The sequence below is a fragment of the Seriola dumerili genome, unplaced genomic scaffold (genome assembly GCF_002260705.1).
Source record: "Seriola dumerili isolate Sdu_G_001 unplaced genomic scaffold, Sdu_1.0 BDQW01000097.1, whole genome shotgun sequence".
Lineage (NCBI taxonomy): Eukaryota > Metazoa > Chordata > Actinopteri > Carangiformes > Carangidae > Seriola > Seriola dumerili.
Genome location: NW_019174352.1, coordinates 2449606 through 2468999, shown reverse-complemented (window position 1 = coordinate 2468999; position 19394 = coordinate 2449606). Strand labels below are relative to the sequence as shown.

At 42.6% G+C, this 19394-nt stretch overlaps 1 protein-coding gene across 1 annotated transcript in view; it reads left to right on the top strand.

Moving 5' to 3' along the window:
- Positions 1–407: 407 nt before the first annotated feature.
- poc1b (POC1 centriolar protein B) overlaps positions 408–19394 on the top strand; it is a 45594-nt gene continuing 26607 nt past the window's right edge. Inside the window, exons 1-10 of the mRNA XM_022746267.1 lie at positions 408–627; positions 1174–1258; positions 1805–1976; positions 2148–2327; positions 2734–2841; positions 3215–3330; positions 3569–3702; positions 3826–3894; positions 4041–4193; positions 4540–4617. Of these exons, the coding sequence (XP_022601988.1) occupies positions 604–627; positions 1174–1258; positions 1805–1976; positions 2148–2327; positions 2734–2841; positions 3215–3330; positions 3569–3702; positions 3826–3894; positions 4041–4193; positions 4540–4617 (1119 nt within the window). The 5' untranslated portion in view covers positions 408–603. The remainder of the gene's footprint in view (positions 628–1173; positions 1259–1804; positions 1977–2147; positions 2328–2733; positions 2842–3214; positions 3331–3568; positions 3703–3825; positions 3895–4040; positions 4194–4539; positions 4618–19394) is intronic.

Genomic DNA, 19394 nt, shown 5'->3' with positions numbered 1-19394 from the left:
GAGCAAATGATATGACTGGCTAGTTGCTAAGCAGCAGAGGACGCTCCACCTTCATGACATGTTACATTCAAGTTACCTAAAAATAACGGGAACTACCTTGGGTGATAACATAGCTGAAGTTCCTGGCCTGTTGGCAGCCACTTGGCGATCGCAAACTCTGATCGCTCGTATTCATCAAATGCCATAACCTAATATTTATGTTTTGTTTTCTTAGTTTGTTTTTATTTGAATCGAATTTTGCTGATATTCCATATATTTGGCGACGGGCTTCTTAATTCTCGTATCTACCCATTTTATTATGCTTCCTGAACGCAGCACCACTCTCTTCTCTGCCACAAGATCAAACCACAGGTGGCTAGTTATTTAGCGGTAGAAATAGCGGGTCTGTTTGCGTGGTATTGCAAAGACACAAGTCAGTTTTTTAAATTAGCATTAACGAAATTAAAAGTCAGGTAATATTATTGAAAGACTGCGGAACGGAACACCGCGGTATCTGGGTTCGACAGGTCAGGTCTGAGACAGTTGTTGAAGGCGCACTGTTTGACAGTAATGGAAGGCGGTACAACTTTCCCCCCGACAACATTAGGTCTGTAAAGACAACAAATGCCCACAATGGCGTCTGTTTTGGTAAGTCTATTTCTTTTAATGACACTTTCATAAAGGCAAATGAGGGAAGTGTGTGTGCTTTGAAAACGTACACCGATGCTAATGGTAGCTGAGTCGGCGAGTTTGCTAGCTGCCTCTCTGCTAAGAGGATTTGGTGATTGGGGCTGTCTAAAACACCTTGGGTCTTCTCTGTTAAGTCGTTACAGTATAGTTTGCTTGTTGCTTGCTTGTTGGTCGCTGTTTAAGTGACGTCCTCCAGTTCTTGAGGTTTTTGCTCGGTGTAATGTCTCTTTAATGCTATATGTAAACACTGACACTATGTCAGGTTGGCAGTGTCCCAAAGCACGTCCCTGCCCAGCCCTGCACTATAGCAACACACCTCCAACCATAGTGCAGACTTATTTCTTTAGAGCTTTTTATGGTACAACTATGAGGTGAAACACAGTTTTTTTCAGTGCTCAAGGCTCAAGACAGTGCTCAAGGCTTCCTCCTTCAACCACCACACCCTTTCTAAACTTTTTTCAAACAAAATTTCGACCATTAAAACTTCTGAGATTGTCATTGCAGGAGGATCCCACCCTAGAGAGACACTTCAAGGGGCATAAAGATGCTGTCACCTGTGCAGACTTCAGTCCAAACTGCAAACAACTGGGTAATACCTGCTGATGCTATAAGCATTACAAATGTACAGATGATCTTCAGATGTTATTTGTCAGTAGTAATAGTAGAGTATATAGTGAGTTAGTAATAATCATGCAACTCTTTATGTAAGCTACACAGTTGAGCATGTTAAGCCCTATAGTACAGGTAAAGCTGTATAGAAATGGCAGTCATTATCATGCTCAACATACTGTACATAGCAGGGACTAACTGACAATACACAGCAGCTTTTGTCTATTCATCTGCCTTCATAAACTTTTTATAAAGTTTTATGAACTTTCACATTACTCTAACCCTAAGGTGGGCTGTTGCTCTTGATGAACTCATTGACCTTTCCAGAAGTTTAACCTATGACTCCAATTTTGGGGAGGGAGTTAATTTTATTTACTTTAATAACCTTTTGTATAGAGTACCAGTAGTTAAATCTACTACAGTTCTCCTGCAGGGGAACTATACTGATTCTAGTGACCAAAACTTACAGTATTTTGTAATTTTTGACTGAAATTTGTCTATTCATCTTTCTTTTGTCTTCCTGCAGCCTCGGGGTCAGTGGATAAGAGCCTGATGATCTGGAATCTGGCTCCCAAGGCAAGGGCCTTCCGATTTGTTGGCCACCAAGATGTTATCACTGGGGTGCAGTTCTCCCCGCTTGGTAACCTGGTGGCAACGTCCTCCAAGGACAGAACAGTCCGACTGTGGACACCTTCCATGTAGGCTTCCAAAGTCCCTTTTACTGCTTTAATCAGGACTTTTTTTGTTCACTAAGTACAATAAGTGGGCAGTGATATGACATCTAAAACAAAAAAAAATAGAAAACATATATTGCCGACTGACATAGGCTTGGCCTTAAATTAGTTGCTCTTTTTGTGTGTGTCACAAAGGAAAGGAGAGTCAACAGTGTTCAAAGCTCACACTGCCACCATCCGCAGCGTCGCTTTCTCCCAGGATGGCCAGAGACTGGTGACAGCGTCTGATGACAAGTCGGTCAAAGTGTGGAGCGTGCACCGACAGAGCTTCGTCTATTCCCTCAACCTGCACACGAACTGGGTGCGCTGTGCCAGGTACTGTCAGCACCCTCTCTAGCTACAGCATTAGTATGCGTATGTGTGTGTGTGTGTGTGTGTGTGTGTGTGTGTGTGTGTGTGTGTGTGTGTGTATAAATTACATATTAGAAATCAAGGTGAAAAAAGCTTGATTTCTATTATATAGTTACATTGTGAAATTATCTTTTTGTCTTACCTGCTGAAGGACTCCGAAACAAACTGAATTTTTATTTGAATAATTTTTACATATATAGGCAATGAATATGCACATTTCCATGTAGTTGAACTCTATTTGTTTTCTGTGCTGTTTCATGTGCAGAATCAGTATCAATAATCTGCCGGTCTTCACAGCCGGGCTGTGTAGGTATGTGTAACTGTATAACAGTACATCATGCTTTGTTTTTTTGTCTGTTGCTTCCTGCAGGTTTTCTCCAGATGGGCGGCTCATAGCTTCCTGTGGGGACGACCGCTCAGTTCGGCTTTGGGACACATCCACCAAACACTGCATCAACTGTTTCACCGACTATGGAGGGTAAGTACCAGAAACAACCTGCTTGAGTGTCCTGTTACTCTTCTTAGGTTTTAAATACATTTTTTTAATGTAATTGTACTTCCACTCTGAGCAATATATTTTTTTTCCTTTTTTGTACATTTCCAAACAGTAGAATCACTAGAGGTGTACAATGTAGATTCTGATTTCTTACAAAAGACAAAAACATCACTGAACAGAATTTAGAAATTTTAAAAATAGGTGTCACAAAATTGATGTAAAAGCTACAGTAAGAGATTTAGCGTAGTTATTGCTCTGTTTCTCCTATGGGTGGCATTGCTGTGTATTATTTGCACAGTAGATTGTTAACCTGCTGCAGGTCACTGACTCCACTGAGTGTTTTGGTTTATTACAGATCAGCAACGTTTGTTGATTTCAACTCCAGCGGCACCTGTATTGCATCTGCAGGAGCTGACAGTTCACTGAAACTCTGGGATCTACGGACCAACAAGCTGATTCAGCATTATCAGGGTATGTGAAAATGTCAGAGCTTGATTAATGATATATATCTCCTCCTAGATCCTGTAATTGTATTTCCAGTTTGTCAGCTAAGAAATTAGTTTGCACATTATCCTGAGTGAATTACTTTTAATGTGTGTGTGTGTGTGTGTGTGTGTGTGTGTGTGTTGTGTGTGTGTGTGTGTGTGTGTGTGTGTCCGTCTGTCTGTCTGTCTGTCTGTCTGGCATTTTTTGTACCTTCCTGCATCAGTGCACAGTGCAGGAATCAATAGCTTTTCCTTCCACCCATCAAACAACTACCTGATCACTGGTTCAAGTGACAGCACTGTGAAGATCATGGACCTGCTGGAGGGACGCCTCATCTACACCCTCCATGGACACAAGGTGGTGCTACTGCACAGCTCAGTTCGCCCACAGACACCAGTCAGACATTGTCAGACAGTATAGGCAGTCCCGGTTGACAGGGTGAGTTTTTATTCACTAACAGTGTGTGCTGTGTTTTTTCAGGGTGCTGTAATCGCAGTAACCTTTTCCAGGGCTGGAGAGCTCTTTGCTTCGGGGGGAGCTGATGGTCAGGTTGGTGTTTCGTGGCTCAATAATGACTCTGTGTTCCCCATAACTCTCAGCAGCTTGTAACTTCAAGGTTGTCCTTTTTAGTTTCTATGGAAGAAAGTATGAAGGACTTGGATCATAGATGTTGTGCTGGTCCTTTGGTTCCCTAGGTGCTGATGTGGAGGACAAACTTTGACACCAAATCCTACCAGGATGTTCTGCAACAGCACAGCCGGCGGTCCACCCCTGATCCCCCACCTCACCTGTCTGACATCCACCCTAAATCACCCCACCTTCATCACTCACAGTCCACCGCCATTCAGGTCAGTTCAGTTTTTACTCAGCTTCATATTCAAATTCTTTAATGAAAATGATCCATATGTTATTTTTATGAAGTTATTAAAGCCTGTGCTGAGTCCTGTGTGGAATGATTAAATACCAGTGAAGCTTTTCTAAAACCAAAGTGATATACAAGCTTATGTGGTGTATTTCTTACAAACCACAACATCATTTACCATATAAAATAACATGAAGAAGGTACGACTTGACAGGAATAAAATCAAGTAGTAAAAGCAGCCTGGTCCGCTGTATTATATTGACATAACATCTGTGTGTTCAGTAAATTATGTAGAAGAGAAATAAAGGGATGACTTTTCTTTATCTCCACAGATCAGTCCAACAGTGGCAGACACTCAGTCAGCTGATCCGCATGTCATAGAGCTGGGCCAAGCTGTTCACAGCACCATGGTAAGATGGCACACTGAGTCTAAAGTCGCACACAACACAAGAAAACAAATCCAAAATCCAAAAAACACTTAAGATTATTTATTCATGTTACAGTTTTTTTGACTACGTGCGCTGAATGGCAAAAGGAAATCAGTGTCTTGGGGGTAAAACTGAGGAGCATACAGCAGTTACACATTGTTTGCAGATAATGTAACGTGTGCTAACTGGGCGCACGTTGGGATTTACTGGAGATCCACATCAAAAGTGGATGATGTGAGCAGCAGGTAAGCGCCACTGAAACATCCAGCGTGTTTGGTCCACATCAACTCAGAAGCAGCTGTCTGCTCCTGAGGGGTGAGAGGACAGTGGGCGGCTTTCACACAAGCTGGTCCATTGACTTTGTTTCCCCTCCTACCGTAACTCTGTATGCCTACAGTGAAATATGAAAGCTCAAAGTGAATCAGGGAGCCTTGATCCATCATTATAGACATAGTTAATAAGTTCACAACATATAAACAGTGAGAGGTTTGTGTGATATGAACAGCTGACTGTGGAGAGCGTTATCCAGCTGCTAGTCATCATATGAAAATAATTATTTTGATGGTTTTTACAGGCTGAAATGAAAAGTTTGTGCCTGTAAAAAAAACAAAAAACTCTTGTGACCATTTATGAGACACATCAACAGCCAAAGTTGTCTATTTGTGTGTGTGTGTGTGTGGGGGGGTCACATGACCACCAGGTGGCAGTGTAGACCAGTATAAAGTTTCATACCATCCTGCTGCTGCACTGAAACCTCAAAGGACGACACAGAGATGCTGTGATGCCAGTAGAAAGCAACACCGCCCGCATGTCTGTCTTTTTACTTTAATGTCATCCTGAAAATACTTCGGTTCAGCACTATGTCGTTCAGAAGCAAACCACTGCTCTAATCATACACTTCTGTAGCTTACAGTAGAACTGCAGAGTACAACATCTCTGAGATTGCATTGATACAATTTGGGATTTGGTTAAAATGTGAATGTATCTCAAAGTTTTCCCTATAGCTGCGTTTCTGTTCAGTAGGAGTGAAATCTCAGGGTCACAATTCATAATTTTCAAATTGTTTCACATTCAACTGTATGAATCCAACTGTTTAAGTTTCCTTCTTGTATTTCCTTTTGACCCATCAACCTTGTAAATGCCACTTTATGTTTTCCATACCATTCATTTCTGTAGTTTTTCTTTCTTACTGTTGCTGAGGGCCCATCTGGGGCAGCACAGCAGTGACCTGGTCTTGAACTTGAGTTGCAAGTTCACATTATGTTGCAAGGTAAAATCCTGGATGTTGAATTAGTGCTATCCGCTTACTCCACATATGCTGACTCTGGATAAAGACGTAGAAACGTAAGATTGATGTAGGTGGGTCTTAACATACAGAAGTGAGGATGATTGGGTCAGATGCAAGGTTGGGGGGGGGGGGGGTGAAATATTATCCACAGCCATGTTAAAGACTATAGATTGATAGAGCAGTAATTTACTCATGGTTGCTGTAAACTACATCAGAATTAGTTGTGTATTTCTACGAGAATAGAAGCATGAATCCTCTGAATCTGTTGCCCAGATTTTAAAAATGCATTTATTGCAACATAAACGTTGCAGCGCATGCTTCACGTCTCAAGTGTGGTCCCTGAGTCATAGGAGTGGAAGCCCCCTTTTTTTTTTTTTTTACACAATAGGGTCTGGCTGCAGCCTTTTACGAAGCCTTATACCAAGAGGCTGCGTTGGCCGCTGGGTGGAGGGTTTGGGCGTCCTGTGAGGTGCTACAGGCTGCTGCAGGACTTTTCTCTTTCTACACAGCATCCCACAGAAGTCACAGCTAACTACTGCCCTCTGCTGTTGTGAGCAAGAACACCAGGACGTTCAATGATCCCAAAATAGAGCTTTATCAAGACTCACGTGTATGTGTGGCCTACTCAGGTGCTGTATCCATCCACCATGATTTAATAATATGAACTGGATATTAATATTTAGGCACCAACCTAATAATATAGCTCTCACTTTATATTACTTATCCAGCCATCACAAAAAAGCTTTAAACCTCTATTCACTGATTCAGATCACCATGAGACAATCATAACAATAAATCTTAAAGCAATTGCTCAATGAATAATAAAAAAAAAAGAAGAAATTTAGTCAGACGTGGGCAAGATGATCACTGTGCTTTGTAATCAGTGTATTATTGCGAATTGAATAGTGAAGGTAGCGTTTAATATAAATACCCTCAGTATGCAGTGTGTGCTCATGTTTTCTTTTGTGTGTGTATCCATAAACAGATGAAACTGAGGCATGTTTCCTTCTTATGATACGGTTAGAATTTCTAAAGTGAAACTGTGAACTTAATTTTCCTTCAGGCTCAAAGTCAAGTTGCGTAAAAGTCTTTTGAGTTCACTGCACAGCTGACAGACTGATGTTGGAGGATGGCATATGTTCTTAAAAAAAGTGATTTTATACTTGGACTGAACAACAGAAAGTATTCGCTTTTAATGATCTCCTTATCCTTTTATTATAAATCACTGATTTAAAAAAAAACAAAAAAAAAAACATGTTTTCAAATTTAACTGTATATAAATTACAGCTCCTGTTGGAGCGGCAGTAATTCCTCTGTAGCATGGCACCCTACTTCTCTTAGTGTCTCCTTTCCCTGCCGTTGGCTGCTGTGTGGGAGCGAAGCCATGAATGGACCAAGCCAAGTGGAAGTCATTTAGAGAGAGGATGGCCAAGTCAGATAAGTGGTTTTGGTTCAAGAGTCCAGTAAACACAGGACGACAGAACAGCCATTCATGACTTGAAATGTTGTGATGTTAACGTGGAGCTGTGTAGATGAATGGAAGGCCACTGGTTTCAACCAGCCTGGACTATCAGATAGATGGGTTTACTGTTTAGGATCGTTTCTGGTAAATTGTGAAATGTAGGCAAGCCATAAAAAGTAAAGTAAATATCTATTAAATAAAGTACTTTTATGCGCAGTTCATGAAAAGCGTTTATATTTGAATGCCAGTTTAAATAGCAAATATAAATGTAATCTGTTAGCTCTCTGCTAAAGCCGTCTGGCACACAGGAAGTGACACATTTAACATGTCTAGCAGTTTCAGCCGAAAAGGAGAATAAGTCGTTACTTGGCGTGAGCAGTGATATCCACCGAGGCTGAACAGATTTAGAAAACAGCGCCACCCACAGAAACGGCAACTTCCTTACGAGAGCGTCCCAGGAGAGACGTCACACTGCTCCTTCCCTTGCTTGAATGACAAGTGATGGAACTAGTTGGCAGCAAAGATGGAGATGGATTAGAAACTGAGAGACATTTGCAGATAAGTGCACAAACTTTCTGTCTTATGTGTGCAAAAAAAAAAAAAACCTCCTCATTTATCACATTTAAGAATTTTTTCTTTTTTGTTTGTGGTCCCTGTTCGACCTGAGACTGCTGTGTAGTCAACAGCAGGGTCTCTCTCAGATTTGGCTCCTTCTCCTCCTTGTCCTCTCTGCTTCTCCCTCCTCTTCCTCCTCCTCCTCCTTCCCCCGTGTTGCTGAAGGGAGACAGAGAAAGAGAGAGAGAGAGAGATGGGGAGGAACAGAGATCAGAGAGATGGGGAAATAGCAGGAATCCACGTGCCGATGCCCAGGCCCCCTGGGGGCCCCCGACCGGGGAGCAGCAGCCGCAGCTCTAATAATAGACTAGCTGGAGTTGTGCCTGCCTGTTTAACTCACTGACTAACTCGCTGCACTCCGGCGTCACACACACACTTAATACATATACATCAGCTGTGTCCTCGCCGTGATCGCTGCTCCCTTACATCCTCAGTCACTGTCGGTGCATTGGCTAATGTGTTAAAATGGAACACACACACACACACACACACACACACACACACACACACACACACACACTCATTTATGCACATCCATCCCCTCTCAATGCCTCCTGTAGCTTGTTGTAGCCTCTGTGTGTGTGTGTGTTGTTTTTAGTGTGTGAGTGCAGCTGATTAAAGCTGGAGTTACATCTCTGCAGACCTATGCAGAGAAGGGTGTTATGGGTAACGCACCAGCAAGTTGTGCAGGCCCTATGTGCTCAAGCAAGGTGATTGGTTGATCCAACTTCCTTCTGGTGGCTGAGGTTTATCGTACAGGTCTGTTAGTGTGCGTACATGAGTCACCGGGTAGTGGAGTGTGAATGTGCGTGTGAGAGTGTGTGAGGGTCATTCCTGTTTAGATCGGTTCGAAGCAGGGAGCCCCCCAGTGCTACTCCTCCTGTCAGCTCTTATCACCTGATTCCCATCACAGGGAAACTCTCCTCGTCCTTGTCCTCTCCCTGTCCTCTTTTCCCTTTTCCTCCCTCCTGGTCATTTCCTCCTCCTTCCAGTTGTTGATGTCCTCAGAGTGCTTTCCCTTCCGCCCTGCGAATGTGTTTCCCCTCCATCGCCCTAATGGGCCCAAGCGTAGGTGGAAAACGGAGAGGGCGGGTGGGGGGGGTGGCGGGCGTGGTGGCTGGGGTTAAGGGGGTGAGAGAGCAGACATAACAAATGAGAGAGAGTAAGAAGGGACGGGAGATGCCTGAGGTGGGCATGTGGGTGGCTGGATATGGAGGTTCCTGCACTCAGAGTTCCTGCTGACATCGGTGACCTTTGTGTCCTTAATGTAGGGCCATTTCCTTTTTCATCTCTCATTCAAGTGAACAGGAAAGCGGTCTCAGAGTTTTTGACCCCACTGTACATTATTTTGCGTTCACTTTTTCTTTCGACTTCGGTGACACCAAACTTAAACGTCTGCGCCCGGAAGAGTGGAGGCTGTTTGCTAAGAGAACGTCTCTGAAAGAAATCAGCTAAATAACAGTATCAATAATGATCCAACAAACAACGGGACACATATTTGAATCATGTGAACACCTGGGGCAAGAAAGCACTCAAACACTGCGCTCAAGGCCAGTAGCACGTTATGATGTTATTTCACTGCCAAAGTCTGTAGCCTCATGAAAGTGCAGTTATAACAGTACAATTCTGCATGACTTCATCCTCTGTTCAGGAAGTGTGTACGGACAGAGAGGGGTGATGTCAGAGATGACATGATGGCACTGATGTCACATCAGCTGCGGCTTTGTCCCCTTCCTCCCTCTCTGTCTTTCTTTTTGCATTTGTCATTAAGCTCCGCGGAGAGCTAGCGGCACTAGCAGGGCTCAGTGCTTTCTGAATGGAGCGTTATCATCAAACGCTACGTCATTCCAGAGCAGAGAGAGAGAGAGAGAGAGAGAGAGAGAGAGACAGAGACAGAGGCCCACGGAGGCGCCCTCACTCTCCATTGACATTACAGTGCTTTGACAGACACTCCAGTATCTATAAAGTGACGTATCGCAATCCACGCCAACAGCCACAGTGTCCCATCAGCAGCTGCTAGCGTGTCCTCCAGCACTGAAGCCTCGCCATGCTCTGTCCTTGGAATCCGCTCTGGATTATAGAAGACTCTTAAAGCGTAAATGTGACTTTTATTTTAATTTTTAATGCATTGGAGCAAAATGAGGTTTGTTTTAGTCAAAGAGCTCCCCAGTCACCAGCTGCCAGCTAAATAGTTTCCTACTCGCTGGTTATTTTTTCATCTAAATGTCACTAAATTCACGAGGGTTCAGAAAGTCGAGCGAGAGTTACATAAAATATCATAAAACTGATGTTAATTTTTTTGTCATTTATTTATTTTAAATTTAACTGAAAAACTTTTAAATTGTCCTTTTCAAATATGCAGAATCTACATGTTGTGTAGTAGTACTACTCTTCTGTTTATGCGTGAATTCAGGTTAAGCCTTTCATAAACACACATTTCTCTCACTTTACAGTTTGTCATGCGCTTCCTTTTACAACTAAAAGATAAAGACAGTGACATTTATCTGAGTGTGAATTGCGTGACTTGGTCGTCTCTCGAAAACGCAGTACAGTCTGTCTTCTGCTCGAGTCTCTCCTCTGGCTGAGTGGCAGCAGAGACTACAGGCAACAGACACAGACAATGTCAAACCCATTGCGCTGAACGCATATCGAGTCAGCTGTGAGACACATGAAGAATGGCAAGCGTGAAATGAGGCCAAGGGAGACAGCGGAGGGTTATAATGTGTTTGTACGGTGTACTTAAAAAAATCCTGCAAAGGAGATGAGGTTGCAGGTTGTAACTTCTGCAAAGGGCAAGTTTGAAGTAAAGTTTGCAGAGCAACAGTTTCGGTTGGTTTAGTTTTAAACGCAGCCATAGTTAGGCTCAGGTTGAGGTTAAGCATGTGGTTAGTTAACATTAGCTATAAAGTGTGAAGGCTAAAGGTTAAAGCAACGTTTTTAATAAACTTGCCAATTAACGGTCTTCAAAGCTTTTAGCAGTGAAAATGTGTGTGTGTATTCGTGTGTGTTTAAGAGGTGATTAGATAGCAGAAGGTTAGATTTGGTTACTTGCGCCATCTCCCGTGTCCTTGCAGACGTTAGCTGTGACGCCAGTTTGACCAGACAAGGTGTCCTCTACTGACAAGCCTCCTGTCACAGGCTTCTGCGTGTGTGTGTGTGTGTGTGTTTCTTTTGTAGGTGGATGTCTTTCCATCCTGTGTGAATTAGTGTATAATCCTGCTCATCTTAGAGTTTGCGCAGTATTTATTCTGCCATCATTTTTAATGTCCCTATTCAGGGTCCTCCATCAACTGTAAATATGTAAGGCCATGCATGTTTGTGTGTTTGCACACAGTGTGTACGTGTCTACATTTACCCTGATGGCCCCGCCGCCAACCCCTCTCTAGCTTCCTGTGCAGGGGAAGTACAGGATATTGGATGGCCTGGAGGTTTTGATACCAGATTTAAGTGCTGTAGAGGAGAACATGAGTGACAAGACACGACGGAAACGAGCTAAACATAGTAACAGCTCCGGGAGGGGGGAGGGGGGTTCACTTTCCATCAGGACACGGGCTCCCAGAGGCTGCATAACACCCTCACACTCACACACACATGCCCACACACAAACACACTCTGGTACAGTCAGGCGAACGCACTCGTGCACACGCACATCGGAAGCACAATCGGGCACATTCATTCATACTATATTCTCTCATGCAGCGTTAAGAGTCACACTGAGTCTTACTCAGAAATACTCTCCTGCAGACCGAATCTGTAATAATGTGCTTAAACTTGCTGTAAGTGATTAATCGGTGTGGGCTTGTTGCTACAGGTATTGGTAAGCAGATGGAAAGCAACCCAACAAGTCAGGATTTTACATCTCTGGAAAGTTATCACACGGCAATCTTTTCATGCTTTGTCTTGACAGATTCAAGATTTCACGATACCAGATTCTTTTATTGTCTTTGCACAGAGTAAAATGAAATTAAGTAGCAATGGAGACGACAACAAACAGCAATAAAAAATTGAAAAGAGTTCAAGCTGAAGCAATTTAAAAGGGCAAAATATGTAAATAAAAATATATACATGTGCTGTAACCAAAGGGAGAATAGGAACTAAGAACAATACGATGTGGTTAAAAAAAAAAAGAAAAAGGAGGGGGGTAAGTGATAGAATATTCTACCAAAATAATCTACCGGCAATGTGCACTTGCAAGTATTTGATTGCCCAGCGCAGTATGTTGCCAGATGATATTGCATTGCGCTGTGGCGAAAGTTGAGCCATCAATAAAAGTTGTGACAAATCTTATTACCAGATGACCCAACATTTCTCATTGGAACAGATGGTAGGACGCAAGATAGGTCAAGCGTTCATCACCTGCCCAGTGGCTGGTGTAAAAGGTTGAGTGTTTAACTAGACAGATATATGTTTCTCAGGAGTGGTGGAGGCCAAACCAGAGCTAAAAGTGCATTTTGGACACAACTCCATTTGGTATGTTCATGTTTCCCTGTGACTGCTGGAGGTGTAAATAGTCGGTTGTTTCCTAACTGTTAGGAAATAACGACAGCAAAAGCATGAAGTAAGTCCGGCTCGCCAGTTCCTCCTTCTAATAGGCAGAAAGCTTATCAATGCAGCTGTTAGTATTTGATAGGTCCTTGTGTAACTGGAATATTACGATCCGATGGCCCCAGTGACAGTCAAAGCGGAAACCCATTTGCAGACACCACACACGTCCTGTAATGCCGTGTTTTTCTGCGAGACTCCCTGCGGCGACTCCGGTCTGCTTGGCGCTGACATGCAAGTGTCCAAAAACTTGATCTTCCTCATCAAAAATACAAGAGGAGGGCAAGCCTTATCACTAATTCAGCAGGATTCTCTCTTCGGATTCCCACTCGTCTCCCCCTCTCACCCCTCTCGTCTCTCTCCTTTCTCCCCTCTTGTAACGCTTGTCTCTTCATCTCAACCTTACGCAACGCTCACTTATAGGAAGCAGGTGGTTACTTGAGGGTCATGCGATCGCCCTTTGTGCTTCTCTGCTCATCAGGAGAATCATTTTTTCTCTTGTTGGATTGTTTTGTCTGTTTTGCAGGTTAAATATGCAGCAAAACCTCAACTGTGGACAATATTTATATTACTACTAACCACAAATAATTCACAACAATTCTGAAATGTATAAAATAGTGCTGAAATGATTGGTTGATTAGTCAATTGGCTAATTTATTATCAATCTATTAAGCGTGTAAGTCATTGAACAGAAATAGCTCAGACGTTTGTTGGTTCCGACCTCTCAAGCCCTCGCAGCCTTACTCAAACACACAAACTTAAAGAGTAACACATTACTGTGTTTTACATTATTCAAGGACGCCAGAGTCCCTGATGTCTTTGCTCTCTACTTTGTTCTGCATAAATATGTAGAACGAAGGTCAGACACTTGACTGTTGTGCTGTTTTTTTTTTTTGCAAATGCGAATGTCCGTGACTGACTGAGTGAGTGATGAAGTTACACAACTGGTAGTTTTCAACTACGTTCTCAATCTCGCACATTGAGCTTATGCTATCCAGGTCTAGCTTTTGAAAGTGAATTAAAGAACAAATTTAGGTCAGTGACTTCTAATGTCAGTAAATCTCAGGTGTAGTGATTTTCGGTGTTAAATTCATGTGATTTCCACCGTCACATAATTTCATCTTTACTTCGGTCTTTCTCTTTCCAACGCATCATGTTGTCATGTTTACTTCCATTGCTGCCACTCTTAAGGGCTTCCCTTAGGAAGGCCATCCTTCCACATCTGACCTACCCTCAGCTCTCTGAATGTGCTGTCTCAAGGGTACAGCTTGCATCCTCAGGGGCTTCTACTGGGAACGTGCTGACATTCGGTCCATGCGGGACGCTAAAAATAGCAAGGCAGGTCTATTACAGGTACCAGGGACACCTGAAAGGCAAATGTGTCGTGTTTTCTTCCCTGCATGCCGTTATCCCTGCCTGGAGAAATGGCAGGGTGGGGGCGGGGGCCGGGGGGGGGGGTCGGGGGGGGGGGGGGTCTGGGGTGAGGGATGAAAATAGAACTTGGATGAGATAAAGAAGAGCAGACACAAGATTCGATTATGTTGTCATCAGCTCACCTGCAAGACGAAGAGGGAGAGAAGAAGACAACTTAAAGAAAAAAAAAGAAAAAATTGCGGTGAATCTGTGTTCTCCTCATGCGAGGATTCGGCCTTCTCTACTCGTCGCTCGTGAGCCCAAGTGAAGGTTGTCTAAGCTGAAAATTCAGAATAGAAAACATCTTGCTTCATGTTCTGGGGTTTGTGTCTTTGCCATCAGGAAACCCCAGCAGCAAAATCCAAGTTGCCATTTATGGCTGTTTTCCACTGTATTTGTTTGTTTCAGAATATGTTTAAGATTTCCAGTGGGTGCTGTGTTTAGTAATGATGTTTATTTGGATAGTTATACTAAGACTAATAAACATTTATAGATCGTCTGCAACTGCAAATGTAGTTGATATTGTTTTTTTTTTAAGGTGGACTGGCGTATTAATCATTGTATTCACTTTGTTTTAAGTTTGTCTTACGGTGGTGGACGACTGCAGTGAAACCAATGTATGGGAGCCACTAGTGTGCATGTGTGTGGAAATAACAGGCCACCTTAATATCTGGCAGTGTTGCTCGCTGATGCTATTTTCTTCCTGAGTGGAGGCAGAGAGGATGTGGCCCGATGAACCGCGTAGGAAGATCAGACGCCTCATGGCTCTGCTGCCGGCCTGGCTTATTTCTGCACAGCTCATCTGGGTTTGCAGAAAAACAAATTATTGATTTTTATTTTCTGAACATTTTTTTTTTATTATATGTTTTCTTTTTTTCCCTACCAATGAGAGACATCTACCTGCAGACCTTGAGTGACTGGAGCGAAGGTTAGCTAAGACAGGACTACACTTTCAGTGGACTTTGAGCACATATAGGAATGGATTTTTTAATGCCATTTTTAGTTGGGTGGTGGGTTGAGCAAAGTCATTTGCTATAGGGAGCAGCACTGACTCATTTTTCTCTTGATCTGTGTTCTAGTCTGTTGGTGGAACATTTCTTCTATACTGCAAAGGCTAGTTATACTAAACCACCAAATCCATATTCTGTGCTCGAAACCCACGAGCTGCTCGAGCATTTAAAGGATCTGAACATCTGTCTTCCTTGCACAGTCTGCATGTGTGAATCCTCATACTTGTGTCTGCACACCAGTACATTTATCTGTGAAGGGAGGATTACTCGGGGAGAGCAAGGAAAACAAATCCATTTTCCTGCGCGTTGAGAAAGCCACAGGGTCACGGTTTCTTTCCGGAGGAGCAGCTGTAACCCAACACTGCCTCAGTCCCAGGTTAAAGCTCACCTCCCTTCACTGCTCCCCCCCCCTGCCTGTTAAGCTCATAGTCCACCTGTTAGGAAGTCATTCATCTCTCGGTTCCCCTGGAGAGGGATAACTGGATCCCCCACCTCTGACCACAGCCTCACTGATGGATGGCTTTAATGGGCTTTTTTTATTTGATGTATCCACTCTCTTCCTCTTTCGTTTCCAAATCTAATCTGCCCTCTTTATATCTCTTTACTCTATCTGGCAGTTTCTCTTTTGTGTTTATCTTCCATGTCCATTTCACATATTCAGCATTCTATTGGGACGTGGTTCTGTTTCAGCAGCTAATGGGATTCAGACCCGTCGTCTCCATACATATATTTAAATTTTTCCGACTGCTGTCTAATCACACGAGTGGTGTGTTTTAGTGGGATGATTTGATTTTAAGGCGTAGACTGCAGATGCACAGGAAAACCTCCAGAGCTCCAAACTTCTTTCCCAAAGGTCTTCCAGAATCTGGGATTTCACTACAGCATGTGGTGAAAAGTGAAACAATATCCGCACTCTGGAGTACAGCTCCCAATATTTAGTTGACTACAACAAACACAACCCTTCAACCCGACAGGGTCTTCATCAGGCATCATACAGCATCCCATATTATAAAGTACAAACATGCTAAATCCTTATTCATTAAGGTCCTTTTTCTATTAACCTGCTTAATGCACAATTTGAAATTGCAAACTGAAAGACGAGCAATGGGAATTCCAATTTTGTTGTCACAAAAAAATGTAATCGCTCACATGAGGTTGTTTTTCAGACTACTGGACAAAGCTATATTTGGTAAATTGAAACTGCTGTATCAATCCACAGGGAGCTAGGTCCGTCATACGCTCTAATCACCAGCTACCTATTTAAATCAATTTGACCTTCTAAACCTTTTGCAGCACGTAGGTCAGCTTATGTATCGTTTCCTTTTTGAAATTCTTGAGGATTAATATACAATAGTCAGGGTGCACACAGTTTATGATTGTTTGGCTCTTTGTTTCCGGATTCTGGTGATACCCTTTTGATCTTTTGAGAAGGTTTTGTCTTAATCAGCTGTAGACAGCCAAGAAACGCACTTTTTACGCCAAAACGTGTTGTTACGGTCTCCATAACAAACGATTCTCATATTGTTAGATCCAGGGCACTAAAGTGTTTTGTTGAGTTATTATTTGTTTTTTTGTTTGATTGTTTGTCAAGGCTCAGATTTAAGGTTCTTGGTTAAAAGACGCTTAAGTGTTTTGCGGTGGCCGTGAGCCCGGTATGTGGGAAATGGGAAAGGTTAGGTCACTAGCAAAGTCTGAGAGGTGGGGGGGATCAATGCTGGCCTAGAGCTTGCTTTGTCTCACAACGAGACAATTAGCAATTAGCAGTGGGGTTATTCTGAATGGCAAATGAGTTTCCCACAGGTGCTTTGCAGTCCTTTTGGTATTAGCTTAAGTGCTAAAGCTGATTAGCAGGCATTTGTGTGGCAATGCAGCTCAATCCAATCTCTCTTATGGGCACCCGCCCATTTTGGCAGTTTCTTGTGAGAGCCACGGCCTCTGAAATAGTAGGTTTAATATTTGTGTGAAGATGTCGCTGGATTTATTGCATTTAGTGCCTGATAGTTCCTTTACTGACATGTGCATATTCAGAGCCACTGAGGTGTATTCATGCGCTCTTCTTCTTTTATTTCTTTTTGTACATTTATGCTTCACCTTTCATGTGGTTATTTACAGCAGATGAACTTCCAAGTAGTGGATTTGCTGTGACACTTTGACTGAGAGCGTCTGCAGTCCATCCTCTCTGTCACTCTTTCCTTTTTTTTTCTCTCCGTCTGAGTTGTTTACTTGTCCAGTAATCTCCAGGTTGGCTTTCTCAGAGGTAAAAGGATATGAGTCATGCTTACGCTTGGATATGTGTCAAGATTACGTGGAAAGATTAACCTCCTCCTGTCCTACATACATCTAAGACCTCCATATGTCAACACATTTCTTTCGTTGGTTACAAACCCTTGTTCGTAGCCTTTTAGCTTTAGCTTACATAATCGAGGAGAAAATTGAAGAATGAAGGGAAACAAATATGAGCTTTAAAGATGCATCAAAAATGCTACAGGTTGTTTGCATCTTCTTTGTGGCACATTACCTTAGTTTCCTCTCAGATATTTCTCAGTGCCCTGCCACCCTTGTTCTTGGCCACACATGCACTTGTTTAAGTATTAACTCTGTGTCTAGCTGCATAGCATTATATAACTGCCATTCAGAAGAACAGTGCAACTTGTGAATGGTCAGTGTTACAGTTGGCTGCTTGTTACAGCAGCGTGGCGTGACGGTTCCCCACATGAACGTGATGTTGCTGGGAAAAAATGTCATACATTAATGAAAGTTGGCAGACATTGTAGATTGATTACACTTTTGTTTTTATCCCATGTGAGTGGTATTTAATTCACCAGAAAACAGAAGAGCCCTCACTGTTAGAGTTAGCAAAAAACACATCCTCATTTTAATATTTTTGTCAGTGAAAATGAAATTCAAAAATGACCGTGACCCAATATCTGTCAAACTTATCGCAATATGATATTTTTTTTTTTGCCCTCATTTGGGCCAATGCAGCAAAATCTTATCTCTGCATTTCCTGCAGCGTGGTATAAAGAAACTGCATTTTTGATCAGCATCAGCTAATGCTACGGTAGCATGTAGCATGTACGGCAGCACACAAGCGCAAGAACACCTATCTTTCCAATTTGCACAAGGCAGAATGGAGAATATTCATGTTAATGTACCAAACTACTGTTAAAGTAACGGCGGTTTTCGGTTTTAAGCTTCTCCTCGTTATATAGAAATTCACTTTGCGTTGAAGAATCTGTACCAGGACGTCATAAAAAGCAGACCTGGTGAGGACTATCAGAGAAATCAGGTCATGAAAGAGGCCAGTATAATTAAATAAAGCTTACATCTCAGATTACACAGTCATTTGCATCATCTATGTAGCAATAATATAAAACTAAAGATTGAGGTTGGATAGGAATGCTGCTCAAAGTGCATCAATGATGTCCTCAGATTCATTCCTTCAGTTTCACATCATTAACATTGAACTATGAATGAGCCGTGACAGAATGCCGATTATAAAAAGAGGCTGTATAGAAACAAACTGTGTAAAATCAAACAAAATCAGCATAAATGTCCTGACTCTGACCCACTATGTTTCTCTACGAGAATATGTCCACATGCCACCTTTGTGCCGCAAGTCCCCTTGTGACCAGCTATATTTGGACACTTAAGTGAGCGTAATGAAAGGAAGTCACCCATTTATTTCCCTCTCTACAGTTAGTTATTCTTAGAAAGCCCCTTTGCTCCTCTGATGAATCTGTTGGACCACATAAAAGGCACCGGTTTGAGCTGACAACTACGGAGCTTGTCAAACAGGAGCTATCTTTGGAACGGCTCATGTGAGGGCAATTGACAAGATGTCTGGTCAACAAGCGACACAGTGATGTCCTCGAATTTTGCATGGATCAATTGGATTAGGTGTCAGGAATCCAGTTACTTTAAATGGTCTTATTATATGTTCTTGTACCAAAATTACGACAGTGTGTTGACTACTTCAGCAGATCGTCTGTGAAGAGCAGCATCTGCTCCACATTTAGTTCCTATTCAGGCAAGAGTCAGGCAGATGGTGACAGTGGCATTTTGATTCAAGTTTTTACACTTCCTAAGCCGCCTAGTACAGTTGTGTTAAATTATTTGCATAAAAGGCGTCCATTTTTTGGGCAGTCGTTGCTGTCTTGAGGAGCATTGAGACTAAACAAAAATGCAGATTCTACAGATGGTGCAATTGCAACAGATGTGAGCTGGCTCTAGGCGGTGCAAATTGTGCCCATGCTATTTGAAAAATGTCAACTCTTCAAATGTTCAAAACATGTGGGCGAAGCTGCGTGACTCCGCATCGTGAACATGAACATGCCTCTCCTCCCTTTATCTTTCCTTCTTCTAAAATTCACTTTCCGTTCAGTCTAAATTCACATTTTGTGTTCGGGTTGGGAACAAATGCTGGTTT